Raw genomic sequence first — 18,911 nt, forward strand, 5'->3', positions numbered from 1 at the left:
TTTATTTGTTTCCATTTGTGCCTGTGTTTGGCTTCTAAGTTCATCTGTTCACCTCCCCTGTTACTTTGGAAACTCTCCCGGAAGCAAGTGCCCTGTCCCCTCCTTGGTGCCCAGGACAAAGGCCTGACAGGGAGTCAGGACCTGGGGATTGGCCAAGGACTGGCCACATCTAAAGCTATCAGCCCCTCCTTGTAAAGGTATCAGGCGTGTGGGAAAGAGGAGAGGCTCGTGCTGGGGCAGAGGTGGGGCACATAGCTCTTATGCGGGAAGCAGGTCCAGGAAGGAGGTCCAAAAACACACCCAAGCCCATGTTTAAGGGAAGCCAGCTGTTGAGAATTAGGCAGAGGGCAAGAGGCATCAGGAACTCTGAGGGTGCTGTGAGCCTCGGGCAGCTAACGCATGCTTCCCATAAGCTTCTCAGGCTTTCTGCCAGTCTCAGAATCCAGGCAGTTAGGGTTCCAGATGGAAGCAGGTAAGCCACGTAGATTCACCTGGGACATTGGTGGAGGGGCTACTATGTGCTAACCATTCCCCTGTGTTTACCTATCTTACATATAACATCTCACGCATTGATTCTACAGTCTTATGAGAATGCCATTATTGTCCAGATGAAGGCAGATGAAGAGACTAAATTTCAGAGAGTTGACACAATGTGTCTAACTCCAAAGTCCATGATCATCCCGCTGCACCACAGGCCTCTGCCTAGATGGAGGGGAAAGGTAGTAATCTCAGAGAAAATGGAGAGACGCTTCAGAAGGCTGCCCATGTGATACAACTGAGTAATAAATGTTTACATATGCATGGCCCTAAGCAACTCCCCCTCTCCCCGACAAATCCTCACCCTCATCTGAGATCATCAAAGAAATGTACACATACTGGAAAACTCTATGTAAATTAGCAGCAGCCACTGCCCCCAGGGAGCCTGCCCACCGCTGTCCCTTGAGTTTTATGAGCCATCTCAGCACATTCATCATGATGTTTGGAAGTTTTGCAAACAGACTAAGTTTAAAAGTACTGTAAAGTTAGATTTCTCCTCCAAGAGAAATAAATGAGGCCATATATAAAGTCTTAGGAAACTGAAGCTGGTCCTGAATTGAGCAGGACACAGGGAGGAGGGTCCATTGAGAAAAGTAGGGACTTGGTGGTGGGACATGTGGCCCCCATCTTCAAAGGACTAATGAGCAGCCTTAGGACAAGAGAAAACACAAGATGTATAACTAAGCCCATGAGCAGTTCAGCTCTGAAGGTTTCCATGTGCTTCATCTATGCTGCCTCAGCCTAGTACGCTCCTGGCTTAGGGTAATAGGGGTTAACTATAAGGTCCAAGCAATGGCCCTTTGGTCAACTCCAGGGCTTTTCCAGCCACAGACTGTGCCTGGACTGAAGGATACTGAGGGATGGTTTAGAGAAAGCAGACTTGCTACCAGCTGCCTGAAAGATTCAAGGCATGCTCCAAATTCCCCATATGTCCACACGAATAACAGGCCTGCCATCTGGACTTGTATTTACATCCTTCCGGAACCTAATTATTATTTTTAAGACTGTACATCTTCTGAGGTCAGTGTACTCCATATCCATTCATTCATTCATTCAGTAAATATTTATTTTACAGACAATCCAGGCTAAGCCTTGGAAATTCATAGGTTCATCCAACATGACCCTAGCCCTCAAGTTACTGACAGTTTAGGTGGGGGACACAGGACAGGCAGCAAGCAATCAAGGTGCAATATGGGAGGTGCTCAGATACAGGAAGGAACAGGGAGGGGCCCCCCAATTATTAAAGATCCCATCCCTCTGTGCGTGCCCTGAGCCTGCCCTGCCCACACACTGTGTGGGTGTTAAGGAGACAGTAACACGACCAAGCCCCAGAGGATCCACAGTGCAGTAGAGGACAGAGAAATGTTAACAAATAAGTGAAGTAAAATGGGATGACTGCTATAAATAAAGGTATGAGAACAATGGGGAAAGAATGACTAATTCTGGAGGAGGAGAAGCAGTTTCCAGAGGAGGGTGTGATTTCATTAGCTGTTGAATGAAACAGGCTGCAATGAGACTGCTAAAAACTTTCCCCAGGACCCAGGAGGTTGAGTTCTCAGTCCCCTCCTCCTCGTGAATCCACAGAGAGGCTTGGTCTCAGTGGTTGAGTACCTGGTTCCTTATCTTTAAACCAGAAATGATAATTGTGCCTACCTTATGGGGCTGCTGTTGCAACTGATGACTGAAATGGTCCTTGTAAAGTGTCAATCGTGCTGTTTTGCACATAAGGGTTAGCGATTATGATGTGATCTTGCCCCCTCTTAGTTCCTATTCTGTGATACGGAAAGGCTTCATCTCTCCTCACTTAACTGCCCCCCTCTTCCCCTCACCTCCTCCTCGATCATTTCTGTTGCTACGCTACTATATGAATAGGTATGTCACACGGCTGCTTTACAGCACTGAAATTGTAAAGGGTGCCTGGTGGGTTAGCGTCTGTTTCTGTAGGAGAGAGACAGATGAACTGCACAAGAGACAGAAACAAAGCAGGCAGCACCATAGGTAGGGAAGTTTTTTCTTTTTTAAAGTTTGAGAGGCATTTCTATAGATAGTCCAACAACTGGACAGACACACAGGCACCTTGGCAGGTAGACAGGCAAACGACTTGTCATCTTTGTCAGGTTCTTCAGAGCTGTGAGTTGCTTTCTGGATGCAGCTGATGGGGGTTAATCTATGGTTATTGTGATTCTCTTTCCAGCTGAGTGTGGGAATTCGGTCACAGGCACTCAGGGTACTTTGCTGTCCCCCAACTTTCCTGTGAACTACAATAACAATCACGAATGCATCTACTCCATCCAGACCCAGCCAGGGAAGGGGATTCAGCTGAAAGCCAGGGCATTCGAACTCTCCGAAGGAGACGTCCTCAAGGTAAAATTGATCCATTTCAGAGTATGTGTGTTACACTATGCAGTAGTCTGGTCAGTACTCACTCCTTTGTCTCTGTGTGAGTGATCCAAACTTTCTCCTTCCTTCCTGAGTCCCAAGATACTGTCCTCACTCATCTGGGAGAAAGAGAGGACCAAAAGAGAGGGGTATATGGATATCCAAGAATATGGTTTTAGAGTTTGTTTAGAAGCTGCCTGCTATCAAATGCATGTGTAATTGAGTATGGGTTGACTGCATAATAAAAGATAATAAGTCAGCTTAGGGAACATGACAAAACCCTGTCTCTACAAAAAATACAAAAATTAGCTGGGTGTGGTGGCGCATGCCTATCGTCCCAGCTACTGGGGAGGCTGAGGTGGGAGGATCACTTGAGTCAGGGAGGTTGAGGTTACAGTGAGCCATGATCATGCCACTGCACTCCAGACGGTGACGGAGTCAGACCCTGTCTCAAAATAATAACAATAATAAGAAGTTTGGTTGGAGCAGCCAATGGATCCAGTTTTCCATTTTGAGCCCTGACTGTCAACATGGATAATGAAGAGCTCGTAGAACATGTATATATATGCATGTGTGTGTTCATTTGTGTAGCTATGTATTTATGGATATAGATGCTTTTTAAAATATGTTTCCACATGTGTAGGAATCGGTGTCCATGTATTTATTTGGTTTTGGGGATCTGTGTCTGCACACACCTGTGTCAGCATATTGTGTGTATGTGCACTTGTGTATTGCATATGTTTTGGTTGAATAACAGGCTATTGCAGTAACTCCAGTGTACCACGATGATGGCCTGGTGTGGCAGTGGGGTTAAAGAAAGTGAGTTCGAGACATATGTAAGAGAAAGAAATGATAGGACTTGGATTACAGAAAGGGTCATAGAGAGGGATTTGTTAAGACACTGAGCATATATGTCTTGTATTTCTTTGCATAAATACAAAGAATATGTGATTGAGTGCCTCCAGTAATGTGTGGTGTATGTCTGTGTAATCAAAGAGTTGAGCATGGAGAATTTATTAAAGAGCTGCCTTAATAAAATGAATGATAAGGAAAGCCTCATACAAAGCATGTTCATTTTCATCCTAGGCCAAGGAATGTTTTTAGCTTTTTCTAATATAGTTTTATTCCTCGTAGCCAGAGAAGTCCTTACATTAGAAAAAGTTGAACCAGAGCCCACGACTCTGGAAAATCCAAAGATAAACCATTAAATTTCCATGCTTTCAGATTATCTCCAGGTGTGATAAATGTGCTATCCTTTTTATGTACAAATGATGGACACTCTCGGCCAACCCCCCGGGGCATATGTCCTCTGGGGTGTATGGGGCGTGTGTGTGTGTGTGTTTGTGTGCACGCACGTGCGTGTGTGTGTGTGTTTGAAATGCATTTCTCACTCTTACCTAATCCTTTTTGAACCCAAGAAGATGCACTCGTAAGATCACTGGCTGGGACTGGATATCCTGAAATGCGATAGAACAATCCCATTGGTTTCTTAAGCTCTGTTTTCCAACCCCACATAAAAACAGTGTGTGTCTCCCAACAAAAGAATACAAGACAAGGGTTTTATGCCCTTCCAATAACCATGTCTTTAGGCATCACCCTTGACCTTCACTTCTCTCCATCCATTTGAGTCTCAGAGGCTGCAATCAGTACAGCAGCACCAGAGGGACCTCCTCTCTGCAGAGGTACAGATGGAGCAATGTGAGCTGGGCAGTGCAGAGGCTTTCTTGGATGAAGGCCATTAGCACAAAAAGCCAGCTTTGAGGCATAGTTTACAATTTTCAGGTTTTGAAAGGGAGTATAAGCAGTGGTTCTTTGCAAGTGACCTGATAGAACCAGCAGAAATGGCTCCCAGGTTGCTGGAGGTCATATGGAGTATGGCCAGTGCCCATGCTTCCTCGCTAAGGGGGTCTAGATTCAGAATAGCACCTAAGACATAGTCAGTAGGCGTGCACACTCAACGGCACCGTCAGAGTTCTGGCTTCAGGGTCAGGTGGGCAGCTTGGCAGATAAGCAGAGAGAGTCTTTCTGAGGTGGTCAGGGTAAGAAAGAAGGAGGGACGTGGGGCATAAAACCTAGGTCAGAGTTCAGGGAGGACTAACAGGATGCAGGAGCCCAGGTGGTGCACACACATGCGCACATGCACACACACACATGCATACACAAACATGCACATGCGCACCTGCACACACACACATGCATACACAAACACATGCACACGCACACACACACATACACGCGCACACACACACACTCTTTAGCACCAGGGTAGGAAATGCTCCTGCTATGGCCTCTTTGAGTTTAGCTCCTCTGCTCTCCCTTAAAGACTGCTGGGAGTTTCCATTCCCAGTTTCCATTTTCCCTCTGTTGTGGTGTGCCAACAAGAACATTAACCAGATATGTGTAAATATTCAATAGATTAGAAGAAGGAGACATGTCTGTGGAATCAGAGCTAATTGCCCCTCTGTAGGCAACAAAGAACAGCAGGAAATCAACATGGCACATGGATACATATGTAACAAACCTGCACATTGTGCACATGTACCCTAAAACCTAAAGTATAATAAAAAAAAAAAAAGAAACATACTTTAAAAGCTCCTAATTTGTATTCTTAAGAGAATTTCAGAGAATATTATATTTATGACACAAAAATAGGCAATAATGAAAACAGAGCAATTGGAGATGAGGAGAGATTGAACAGAGATGAAAAACATGATCACCCAATTAAAAAATGGAATGGAGGCAATGAACGGAAGATGGTAAACCACAGAAAAATGAAATCAGTTTATTAAAAGATAAATTTGAGAACTTCTCCCACATCTCATAAGGAAATGAAAAAGAGGATTATTTTATATTAATAAAATGGATAATCAATCCACAGTAAAACTTTTATGTGCCAAATAACATAGCACAAATAAATTAAATAAAAACCGCTGGAAATGTAAAAAAATTTAATAAAGTTACAGCCATCATGGAAGCTTTTAATATACCTCTGTAAGTCTGTGACATATCACCTAACTTAATGATAAATAAGGATTTGTGTAGCTTGAATAATGTAACAGAATAAATCAGAAGAAAGTAGGAGAAAGATACTTTTAAAGATAAAGGCAGAAATGACTAGAGAAACAAAACTAAAAAACAATAGCAATTGTCAACAAAACCAACTGTTTTTTTGAAAAATAATAAAGTAGACAGTACTGGCAGAACTGATCAAGGAATAAAGAAGTCACAAATATATAATATTAGGAGTTGAAAAGGGACATAATCAAAGATACAGGAGAGATTATGGAAATAAGAAAATGTTTAGGGATCATGCCACTGCACTCCAGCCTGGGCAACAGACTGAGACCCTTTTTCTTTTTTTTTTTTTTTTTTTTTATTATACTTTAAGTTCTAGGGTACGTGTGCACACGGTGCAGCTTTGTTACATATGTATACATGTGCCATGTTGGTGTGCTGCACCCATTAACTCGTCATTTACATTAGGTATATCTCCTAATGCTATCCCTCCCCCCTCTCCCCCCACCCCACAACAGGCCCCGATGTGTGATGTTCCCCTTCCTGTGTCCAAGTGTTCTCATTGTTCAATTCCCACCTATAATGAGAACATGCGGTGTTTGGTTTTTTGTCCTTGGAATAGTTTGCTGAGAATGATGGTTTCCAGCTTCATCCATGTCCCTGCAAGGGACATGAACTCATCATTTTTTATGGCTGCATAGTATTCCATGGTGTATATGTGCCACATTTTCTTAATCCAGTCTATCATTGTGGACATTTGGGTTGGTTCCAAGTCTTGGCTATTCTGAATAGTGCTGCAATAAACATACGTGTGCATGTGTTTTTATAGCAGCATGATTTAAAATCCTTTGGGTATACACCCAGTAATGGGATGGCTGGGTCAAATGGTATTTCTAGTTCTAGATCCCTGAGGAAACGCCACACTGACTTCCACAATGGTTAAACTAGTTTACAGTCCCACCAACAGTGTAAAAGTGTTCCTATTTCTCCACATCCTCTGCAGCACCTGTTGTTTCCTGACTTTTTAATGATGGCCATTCTAACTGGTGTGAGATGGTATCTCATTGTGGTTTTGATTTGCATTTCTCTGATGGCCAGTGATGATGAGCATTTTTTCATTATGTCTTCTTTTGAGAAGTGTCTGTTCATATCCTTCACCCACTTGTTGATGGGGTTGTTTGTTTTTTTCTTGTAAATTTGTTTGAGTTCATTGTAGATTCTGGATATTAGCCCTTTGTCAGATGAGTAGATTGCAAAAATTTTCTTCCATTCTGTAGGTTGCCCGTTCACTCTGATGGTAGTTTCTTTTGCTGTGCAGAAGCTCTTTAGTTTAATTAGATTCCATTTGTCAATTTTGGCTTTTGTTGCCATTGCTTTTGGTGTTTTAGACATGAAGTCCTTGAGACCCTTTTTCAAAAAAAAGAAGGAAAATATTTAGGAACAACTGTAGGCCAAGAAATCTGAAAGCTCAGATGAAATGGAAATTTTTATAGATAAAAAGTACTAATATTTTTAAAAATCTGAAAAAAACCAATAACCATTAAAAAATTATGATTCCCCCATATCCTCTCTCAAAAGCCCCAGGCCTTAACTATTTTACAGGTAAGCTTAACAAAACTTGAAGAAGCTATTAATCCCTGCAATAAACTGTTCAGAAGAGAGAAAAATAAAGAACCATCTCCCAGCTCATTTTTTTCTTAATGAGGCAAGTAGAAACTTTGGTATCAACGAGTAAAATTATGGTTACCAGGGGATTGAGGGAATGGAGAGATGATGGTCAAAGTATAGAAAGCATCAATTAGACAGAAGAATTAAGGGTTTCTTTTTCCTTTGAGATGTATTGCACATTACATGTACAATATATGTGAACATAGCAAATAATAATGTATCATACATTTCAAAATCACTAAAAGAGTAAATTTCAAATGTTCTCGCCACAAAAAAAGATAAGTATTTGAGGTGATGGTTGTGTTAGTTTGATTTACTAAGTCCACATTGTATTCATGAATCATAACATACTTTCTACCCCATGAATATATTCAGCTGTAATTTATCAATTTATAATTTAAAATAAAAATTTTAAAAAGAGCAGAAATCAGAAACTATTAGGTCAGTCGCACTTTTGATCATAGATCTAAAAATTCTGAGTATAAATCAGATTGAATTTGGCTGTGTATTAAAACAAAGATGAGACCATCCTGGCTAATACAGTGAAACCCCGTCTATAGTAAAAATACAAAAAAAAAAAAAAAAAAAAAATTAGCCGTGCGTGATGGCGGGTGCCTGTAGTCCCAGCTACTCAGGAAGCTGGGGCAGGAGAATGGCATGAACCTGGGAGGCGGAGCTTGCAGTGAGCAGAGATTGCAGCCACTGCACTCCAGCCTGGGTGACAGAGAGAGACTCCGCCTCAAAAAATGAACAAACAAAGATGACCAAGTAGGTTTGATTCCAGGAATGTGAGGATGTGTCAAAATTAGAAAAGCTCATAATGTTATTTGTTAGACAAACCATATGAAATTGCTATTTTTGTAGGTCAAAACTGTTAAAATATTGGCAATTTCATGGCTCAACCTAATAGCCTATAAACAGATTAGCAAAGAAAAAGACATTATCCTGCTAATACACCCCAAAGCATCTTGTGATTAAGTTCAGCACCCACTCATGATTTTTAAAAACATCTCGTAAAACTACAAATAGAACTTTCCTAACTTGATAAAAATATTTCTACCAAACGCCTATAGCAAACATTATACTTAATGGCAAAACTTCCTAAAGATTTTCAGTAAAGTCAAGAACAAGATCAATAGTTCCACTGTCACCAATAGAACGTAGAGTTGTGCTGAACAGACATACCATTTCATTTATACCAGAAAAAGAAAAAAAGGAACTATAAAAATTAGAAAGGAATATAGAAAATTGTGACTTTTGTTTCAAAAACACAAAACAATCAACTAATAAACTCAAAATCAATAAGAAAATTCACAAAGCTTCTGGTGTTTCTATAGCCAAATAAAACTTGCAATCAGGAGGGAAAGTCTCATTTATAATAGAAACAAAAACTGTAAGACACCTAGAAATAAGCCCTCCAAAATGTGCATAATCTTAACTGAGAGAAGATAAAATTTTATTTTGATATTGATGTAACTGAAATAAATGCAGGGAGATTTCATTCTCATGGATGCACAGAGGGTATGAAAAGGCAGGCAATTCACAGAAAAGGAAGTAAGAACTGTTGATAAACACATAAAAAGATGCTCAACTTCAATGGCGATCAAGGATTTACATATTAAAGTGAGATACCACTTTACACTCATCAAATTGGAAAACATCATAATGCCCTAAAATACCAAGTATCAGCAAGGATATAAAGCAATGAAAGCTGTCAGACGTTGCTGGTGAGAGAGCAAATTGGTATTCCTTTTCAAAGAGCAATCTGGTAATATCTAACCAAATTGAAGATGTGTCATCCCCACAACCAGCTTTTCCATGCTAGATGTATGCTCTAGAGAAACTCAAGCACACGTGTGCAAGCGGACATGCAGGAATATTCATAGAAATTATGCTTACGTTGTTTGTAATTGTGTATAGAAAGCTTTCTGCTTAGCGTATTCATTTTGAAACCCGCCATCTTGCTGACCTGCTTTATTGGATGTAATGGATGTGCATAGATTCTCTTGGATTTCTCAATCACCTGCGCATAATGATGAATTGGACCATCAAGCAATATTGTTAGGAAATAAATGTATACAAAGGCCCAATTCCCAATAGCAATCAAAAATATAAAAATACCCAGGAGTAAGAACAGAATGTTAGTGAGAGACATAAAAGACAACTTGATTAAATGGAGCTAGACCCCATGTATATGGATTGGAAGACTCAATATCACATAGATACATTTTTCTCAAATCCATCCATACATTTAATGTAGCTCAGTCAGAATTACACAAGTTTTGTTTTGGAGTTTTTTGTTTTACTTTTTATAATTCAGGAAAATTCTTCTTAAGTTTAGAAGAGTACACCTGGGAGAATTTTTTTTAAGTTAGAAGACAGATGAGGACTTTTCCTATTAATTATTTAAATATATTGTAAAGCTACAGTAACTAAAACAGTGTGGGTCATGCATAGGAATAGACAAATGCAATAGAATAGAAAGTTGACAAAACCAAATGTATACAATTATGTTAATTATATATGTGATAAAGATGGATTTAAAATTGGTAGTGTGTGGAATATTTACAAACAGTTTGGTTAAATGACTAATCTATCAGGGAGTTAAGGTAGAATTGTATATCATATTCCAAAATAAATTCCAGGTAGATTTAAGGACATGAATTCTAGAGGAAAATATTGGTTTATTTATCATACATTTACTGAGTGAGCCTCATGTGCCAGAGCACATATTTTGGACACTGATATGTAAATAATTGTATTGCAGATTGGGTTAATTTTTATTATGGAAATTCCTGCCACCATTTAAATGCTGTTATGGAAAAATATTTAATGACTTTAAAAATATACACATTATATTAAGTGAAAGAGCAGGTTGCCCTATAGTGTCTATAATTCAATCTTATTGTTATAAAAAATTATAAAGACATAAATTTATATAAGGAAATAAATGCATAGAACAAAGCCTAGAAAGACACTTACCAACATGTTGTAAGTTCTGAAAGTTATTTGCACATTCTGTTTTATAAGTTTTTCTGCAATTAATATTTTATTGTAATGATGCAAATAACATTTTTGTTCTTGATGAATTAGGATGAATTATGCTTGGAAATTAAGGAAAATATCCTGTTCCCATCATACTTTTTATTAATTAACCATAATTTCTTAATAACATCATATATCCAGTGAGTGTTTAAATTTCCAATTATCTCATAGATGTCATAATATTTTTTAAATTTATGGTTTATTTGAATCAGGATTCAATAAGGTCCACACATTAGATTCATTGTCTCATGTGTTTTTTAATCTATAGGTTTCTCCCTCCATCTCTTTTCTTTTCCCCCTTGTAACTTAATTGTTGAGGAAATCAGATCATTTGTTCGGTGGAACTTTCCACTCTGGATTTTGCTGAAGGCCCTCACAGGGTATCATTTCGTATGTTCCTCTGTCCTCGGTATTTATTGCCTGTAAGTTGGAAATTGGATCCAGTGGCTTGATCTGATCAGGTCTGATTTTTTGGGCAAGATAACTCCGTGGGTGATGGTATATCTTTTATGAAAGAAACACATGGTGTCTGATTGTCTTTCTTATTGCAATTGGTGATTATTATTTCTTATTGCAATTGATGATTCTTATTCCATTGATGATAAATGCCTTGGTCCATTGATTTCCATATGTTTCGGTGATTAAAAATATTTTTATAACAGTTTAGGCTAAACTCTTTGAACTTGTATTATCTTGATGTCTGTTGGAACCCCGGAATTCACTCAGTCTATCAGTGATATACAGCAATTGCACAAGGATCTGGAAACAGACTTCAGGCTCCCAGGAGCCTAAACAAATCTCTATAATATACAACACTGTTAGTTTGAAGGATGGCTTCTTTTAGGAAGCTTTGCTTCATAAATAGTACAATGGAAATATTGTTCCACTTTGCTGGCAGCTGGCATCACATTCTGTGCCATGCACAAATATTCATCACCCACTCAGAGATCCCATCTTTGATATTTACAAAAGCACCAGGGGGTCTTTCACTCAATCACAACTTCTGTTGTTATTTGTACAATTATCTGGAAAGGAGCAGCAACCTCGAAACCTGGGGAGCCAGTTCATTATTCTGATGATTGTTGTCTTTGCTGGTACTAAGAAGTTCAGGGGACAGATGGAAACGAGGGAAGCCAGATGCCTGTACGATTCCACCCTTGGCAAGCCCAGCAGGCCCTAGCTGGAGCCCTCATTTAGGAGGGAAGGGGCAGAGGCTGAGCTTGGGGAAGAAAAAGTCACCATGACACACTGGTGTCTAGATCCCAGGGATGATGTCCAGCAGAGTGCTCAAGACAGGCTACTGCCACAGTGGGGTGGGATCAGGTGAGAGGATGGCTGCCTCATCTACTGGAAGGACAGGATTGAGGGTTTAGCAATGTAGAGATGAATATTTTCAGCCTCTCTATCTGAAGAAACAGATGGTTTGACGAGCAGGCAACCCAAACCTGGCCTCCCCAGGCTGCTAAAGAGCAAGCTGGTGCTACATGGGCATTGAGGGAACAAGAACAGATCTCCACTGGAAAGGTTAGAATAACAGTCAGTTCCCAAAGACTAGATTCATGCTAAAGATGGGCTGAGCATAGAACTGACATCAAGGGAAAATGAGATAACTTGCTCAGTTGATAGCTTCCCTCTGCCATCTTCCTTGCATCTGATAACTCACTGTGCCTCTGATAGTTGTTACCAGTGCTAAACTCCAGGAGTGTGGGTTGTGGGGTAAGAAAGTGTTGTTCAACATAAGGTCATGCTGACGACACTGGGCTGGGGGTCTCTCCTGTGTCCAGGTTTATGATGGCAACAACAACTCCGCCCGTTTGCTAGGAGTATTCAGCCGTTCTGAGATGATGGAGGTGACTTTGAACAGCACATCCAGCAGTCTGTGGCTTGATTTCATCACTGATGCTGAAAACACCAGCAAGGGCTTTGAACTGCAGTTTTCCAGTAAGTCTTTCTTGCATCCGTGTGGACAAGGAAGTCAGGGTTTCCCATTTTATTCATTTATTTGAGCTTCTGCTTGCCGATGAGATACAAAGAATGTGCTCTTAAGACTTTTAAAATCCAATATGTGTCCATCAGTGGATGCATGGGTAAACAAAATGTGGTATGTTCATACAATGGAATAGCATTTGGCCATAAAAAGGAGTGAAGTGGCTGGGTGCAGTGGCTCATGCCTGTAATCCCAGCACTTTGGGAGGCCAAGGCGGGTGGATCATGAGGTCAGCAGTTCAAGACCAGCCTGGCCAAGATGGTGAAACCCCGTCTCTACTAAAACTACAAAAATTAGCTGGGCGTGGTGGTGGGCGCCTGTAATCCCAGCTACTCGCGAGGCTGAGGCAGGAGAATCGCTTGAACCCAGAAGGCAGAGGTTGCACTGAGCCAAGATTGTGCCACTGCACTCTAGCCTGGGTGACAGAGCAAGACTGTCTAAAAAAATAAAAGGAGTAAAGTACTGATACGTGCTTTGACATGGATGACCCTTGAAAAGATTGCACTAAGTGAAAGAATCCAGTCTCAAAGGCCACATATTGTTTGAGTTCCTTCATAGGAACTGTCCAGAACAGGCAAATCCATAGAGTGAGAAAGTAAAGGGCAGTTGCCTAGGGCTGAGGGAGTTGGGGGGAACATGTGTATGAAACTTCTTTTGAGGTGACAGAAATGTTCTAGAGCTGATTATGGCAATGGCTGTACAACTCTGTGAATCTACTAAAAGACGTTGGATTGTACACACCAGATGGGAGAATGTATGGTATGTGAATTGTATCTCCGTTAATAAAGCTATTGGGGAAAATAATGCACGGAGTATAGTCAGGCTTCCCCTCGCCTGAGCTCAAGGCTGCCTGGCAGCGGATCCTTGCCTGTTACAACAAGAGGTTCAGTGGAAGAGTAGTTAGAGACACCTTTGAATTCCATTTCTATCATGTGAAAATTGTGTAAGTTTGGAACAGTTTATTTAACCTTCCCGAATCAATGCTCTCCATTGTAAAATGCAGATAATTATACCCACCTGTAAGACTCCTGTGAATAACAAATGAGAGAGAACACATGTATAGCACCATAGAGTGGGAGCTCTACATCAATGTGTTTCCTATTCCAGCCCATTTCAACAGCGTATGTTTAAGCAGGTCATAACTAAGCTTTTAAACATACATTTAAAGTGACTTCTCCATACTACTGCGTCTTATCAGAATGTCTCAAGGAGCAAAATGAAAAGAATGCTTCTGCTAGCAAAAATGCTATGGGGTCAAACAAAAGAAATAGAACATGCAGACCTTAGGCCTGAAAACTATTAAAAGCAGAAATCATCTACATATAGCAACAGAGAAATGAATGTTCCTTAATAAACCCTCAACTGAGCATAGAAATGAGGAAATCCTGACTGGTGAATCCATCAGAAGCCAAGGTCTGTGGCTGAGACAGCTTCCTTGAAGATGTGGGGTTTGAGAGAAGAGAGGAAGCATGGTTTCTGCCACAATAGGTCTTACTCACTCTACCTCTTCTCTCCTCACCAGGTTTTGAACTCATCAAATGTGAGGACCCAGGAACCCCCCAGTTTGGCTACAAGGTTCATGATGAAGGTCATTTTGCAGGGAGCTCCGTGTCCTTCAGCTGTGACCCCGGATACAGCCTGCGGGGTAGTGAGGAGCTGCTGTGTCTGAGTGGAGAGCGCCGGACCTGGGACCGGCCTCTGCCCACCTGTGTCGGTAGGAGGGCTCTTCCTCTGCAGGGAACCCTTGGGTCTCCCATAATACCAAGTTCTAGCCCTGGTCTCATTCCAGTTAGACCCCATGCTCCAGGGCCTGGGGGCCATCTACTTGGACTGAATCCTCTTGCTAAAAGGCATCATGGTTCACCTGCACCCCTTCTCCACTTCTTCACTTTCACACCTCATTACACCCATGCAGCAGTGCAGTCAGGTGGGTGGCTTGCCTTTGTCGCACATTTAGCAAGTGGGACCACGGCCAAGTCATACCCTCAAAATTGTAACACGGGTGATAGCGATGAGGTGGGAGAGTCCATTAGAAAGGGAGAGATGGGGCTTTTGCTTGAGTTCCAGGGCTTATTGTAACACCAAGACTCAAATGAGTCTCCCACCCGCTTTGGGTCTCAGTTTCCCTGTAGGAAAAATGGGGCTCATTCTCCCTTTTCTGGAGGAATGTCAAAAGAAAGAGTAAGATAAAGAACAACCATTGCTCTCACTGATAAAGAATGCAATAATGATCTTGCATCTTGTTAAACCTGTGGTTCTTCCAGAATGTCATCAGAGGTTCTCTAGAATCTTTACACATGTGTCACAGGACAAGAGACAGTGATCTGGGGCAGAAGTGCAAAATAGGCAAAATTGGTCATTCTGTTTGTCTGGCCTTTTCATCTCTTACCACCCATCTCCCTGCTAATGTGAATTCCCCCATACTGCTTCGTCCTGCCTCCTCCCTTTCCAAAACCGGATCTTTCTCTCTCTCCACCCCCTTCCCCATGTCCCACAACATCAATGTATCTGTGCCAGCACTGGCTAATCTTGTAAGAACAAAACCTCCACTGGAAAAACACGTACATGCCTACCAAGCCCCACATGCCAGAATTGGTGCACATGGTATGTCTGGGTATTTGTGGAGGCAGAGAAATAAATGAAGAATAAAACCTGTTCACTGCCCTTGTGGGGGCCCATACTCTAACATGGAGAATAGACACATAAACAGATTAAGTAAAATATAAGAGAAGCACTGTAAAAAAGTTAAGTGCAAAATGTTGGGAGGATATGAGAATGTTTTGCATGGGAGGTGATATTTCAATTGAGACTTGGAAGAATGGATTCGAATTCACCAACAGGAGGGAGAGGAAGGGAGGTGGACATTCTAGACTGAGCATGTGCAAGGGTGAAAGTGTGAACTGGCATGGTGGGAAGTGTTAATGGCCACAGATGCTTCTTTTCCCCTAGATGACTACACTTTCACAGGATCTTTAACACTGTTATACAGTGGAGGGTCTAAGTGGACCCTCTGCAAGTGGACAGACCAAAACAGTAGCCCTTATGGAGCCTTTAGGGTCTTCCTCTCCCTTTGCCTTTGACCTGGTCTTCAGGCATATCTTCCCTTTCGCCCTCCATCTCTCTTTTTATATCTCCCCTCATTCATGTGCCAGGAACTATGCTAGGCACTAGGAATACGGAGAAGAGCAGATCTCAGGCCAGGAAGGGTGATGCTTGCATAAACACACAACAGTATAATGCCACAGACCAGCAAGCCAGAGCACACAAAATGAAAAGGAGGGATGATGACTCGTATTACAAGATAATTATTTGCTTTGCAGAAAGGATTCACTGTAAGATTACTTTGAATATCAAATATGCCAGTTGGACTGGACTTATTGGGTTCACTCAAGCAGTATAAGAGCATTTAAACTTAGACTTAACACTAGAACCTTGGAGGCCTTCCCCATTGAGACTGCCTCTAGCCTGCTAGGGGAGCGAGGCTGTGTATTTGAGATTGTGTGCATATTTTTGTATATGTCATGTTGTGGTCGACTTCATCATGGTCTACCACAAAGGACTGCTATAGCTTAAAACATCCAAATGTTTTATTCTTCGGTGAGTGGACTCTGCAGCCCAAACAAAGCAGCCAAGGCTCTGGGGTGGGAAGAAGGGAGAAGACTAGACAGAATAGACTTATATGTTCTCAATGTTGTTGAATCTGCTGCATGCTGGCCCACTCAGCCCCCTCCTGTCCACCTGCCAGGCCCCAGGGAAGGTATCTAGTTGTCCATGATGACGTGCTGCCAGTGCTGCTGCCTCCAAATCCTCACTTCCCAGGAAGCAGGAGGTCCTTCTCTATCTGGAATATGGAAGGAAGCTCTAACCAAGGACATGGATCATGCCCTCCCACCTTTCTAGCTACTTCCTCTATTTGTGGAACCAGTCAAGCCTTCTCCCCACAATTGTAGTCCATCCTCTCACCAGCACCCTACTCCCTGCCATGGGCCCATTCAGCCTGGCATCTTTCAATCAGGTTGGCACCTCCCACCCCAACAGCACCTTGGACAGAAGAGTGAAGCTTGAGCAGAGGGTCTGGTAGAGGGCCTCTCCTGCAACCCTTCCTTAGTGGTCCTGTGTGAAACCAAGGGGTCGATGAAATGTTTGATAGGTCTTTTATAGCAACAGGTAGGGGTCAGTCTTCCATCTGTAACCCTGATCCCTTCTTCTCCTGTTTCTAGCATCTTGCCTAACCAACTATTCCTTTTCCTAAATAGCTCTGCAATGAATATCCTCCTCTTCATTTGTACTCATTCTCCCTTCATTCAGACACTTATAGTAATTTGCATGGAAAGCAATAATCTGCTTCCATTCATTTGATCATCCAGCCATCCATTAATTCAATAAACGTTAAGTATCTATAATGTGCCAAACAGTATACTAGGTACTTGATGTGCAGATATAAGACAAGGTCCCTGTTGCCAAGGAGCTCATAGTCTTGTGGAGGAAATAGACATGATTTTAATAACATGTTACACATGCTGCAATAGAAATCTATTCACATTGTAATGGAGACACAAAGGAGGGCAGTGTCAGTTCTACCTGGAGAGGGGAGGTATGTTACAAAAGATGTCATAGCGAGGATGTTTATTGAGGTCCTCCATCCAAATAGAGCTTGTGGACTTCATCAGGCTGGACCAAAGAATTCAGGGAGGCCAAAGGGAGCCACTCTGGTGGGCTCAGTGGGCTCTACTGAAAAGTTTAGACTTCATTTGGAGAGTCAGTGCAAGCAGTGACTTGTTTGCATTTGATAAAGATCCGTTGATGGCACTGCCTAGAGCGTGGTCAACTGTGCCAGCCTAGAGATTGTGAGGGCCTGAGTCAAGACTCTAGCAATGTGGGCAAAGTAGAGTCAAACATGAATAATATCACACAGGTTTAGCGACTGGGTCTCAGAGGCAGATTGGATGTCGGGAAGGAAGGAGGAGAAGACCAGCAGCAACCCCCAACTTCTGACTTCAGTGACTGCTGCGATGGGGAATGTAGACCTCTTCACCTGCCTCCCTGCCTCCAGTTTCACCCCTGCTGTACCCCTCATATTGCCACCACAGTGACTCCTCCTAACATGCAAAGTTCACTGACGGGTCATGCAGTCAGTTAACTCACGTGTATAAACACTGCAGTTCTTTCCTGGAACAGTGAATATATGACAGCCTGGTATCCAAGGTCCTTCAACCTGTGATGCTTCCTCACCTTTCCAGTCCCATCTCCCCCGTCTCCCTATCTCATACCCCGGCCTCCAGCCTGCCATACTGTTCCTCACCTCCAGGAACTTTGCAGTTACTCTTCTCTCTCTCTCTGCAGTGCCCTCCTTCCCATCCTACCCTTGCCACCCAACCGACCTGGTCAACGCTCGCTTCTTCTTCAAGGTTCATTTGAGACCAGCACCCTCCCTGACCCTCGCTGTCCTTTGCTCAGGGAGATTGATCACTTCTGCTGCTACTTGCTGTTAGGACACATAGCACACAGTGTGGCTGTCTTCTCTACTAGATGGTAAACTCTTCCAGAGGAGTGTAGTATCCTGTTGATCTCTGCTGTCCTGGAAGCTAGCAGAGGTCCCGTTGCTATCAAGAAGCCGGTTGAAGTACTTGCATGTTCCTCCCTAGGAGGCTTTGAGGAGGTTGGTCACAGAATAGGCAATCAGCCCTACACTCAGGGACTGTTTTTATTTACCAGTATACAATTCAGTTGTTTGTAGTTATATTAGTCTGTTCTCACACTGCTGTAAAGATACTACCTGAGACTAGGTAATTTGTAAAGAAAAGAGGTTTAATTGACTCACAGTTCCTCACGGCTGGGGAAGCCTCAGGAAACATACAATGATGGCAGAAGGGGAAGCAGGCACCTTCTTTACAAGGCAGCAGGAGAGAGAAAAGTGAGTGAAGGAGGAACTTGTCAAACACTTATAAAACCATCAGATCTCGTGAGAGCTCACTCACTATCATGAAAACAGTATGGGGGAAACTGGCCCCATGATCCAATCACCTCCCACCAGGTTCCTCCCTCAATATCTGGGGATTACAATTCAAGGTGAAATTTGGGTAGGGACACAAAGCCTAACCATGTGACTAGTATACTCACAGGGTTGTACAGCCATCACCACAATCTAATTTTTGAACATTTTATCCCCCACAAAAGAAAACCCATGCCCATTAACAGCCACTCCCCGTTGTCCCCTTCCCCAGGCCCTAGCAACCACTAATGTACCTTCTGTCTCTAAGATTTGCCTATTCTAGGTATT

General features: G+C 42.2%; 1 protein-coding gene across 6 annotated transcripts in view; it reads left to right on the forward strand.

Annotated features, from left to right (window-relative positions):
* CSMD2 (CUB and Sushi multiple domains 2) overlaps window positions 1-18,911 on the forward strand; it is a 645,703-nt gene that overhangs the window by 456,724 nt on the left and 170,068 nt on the right. For all 6 annotated transcript variants that reach the window (XM_055254886.2, XM_055254887.2, XM_055254889.2 and 3 more), the window contains 3 exons: window positions 2,732-2,901; window positions 12,429-12,585; window positions 14,154-14,345. In XM_055254886.2, the coding sequence (XP_055110861.1) occupies window positions 2,732-2,901; window positions 12,429-12,585; window positions 14,154-14,345 (519 nt within the window). The remainder of the gene's footprint in view (window positions 1-2,731; window positions 2,902-12,428; window positions 12,586-14,153; window positions 14,346-18,911) is intronic.

Source organism: Symphalangus syndactylus, chromosome 12 (assembly GCF_028878055.3).
Source record: "Symphalangus syndactylus isolate Jambi chromosome 12, NHGRI_mSymSyn1-v2.1_pri, whole genome shotgun sequence".
NCBI lineage: Eukaryota > Metazoa > Chordata > Mammalia > Primates > Hylobatidae > Symphalangus > Symphalangus syndactylus.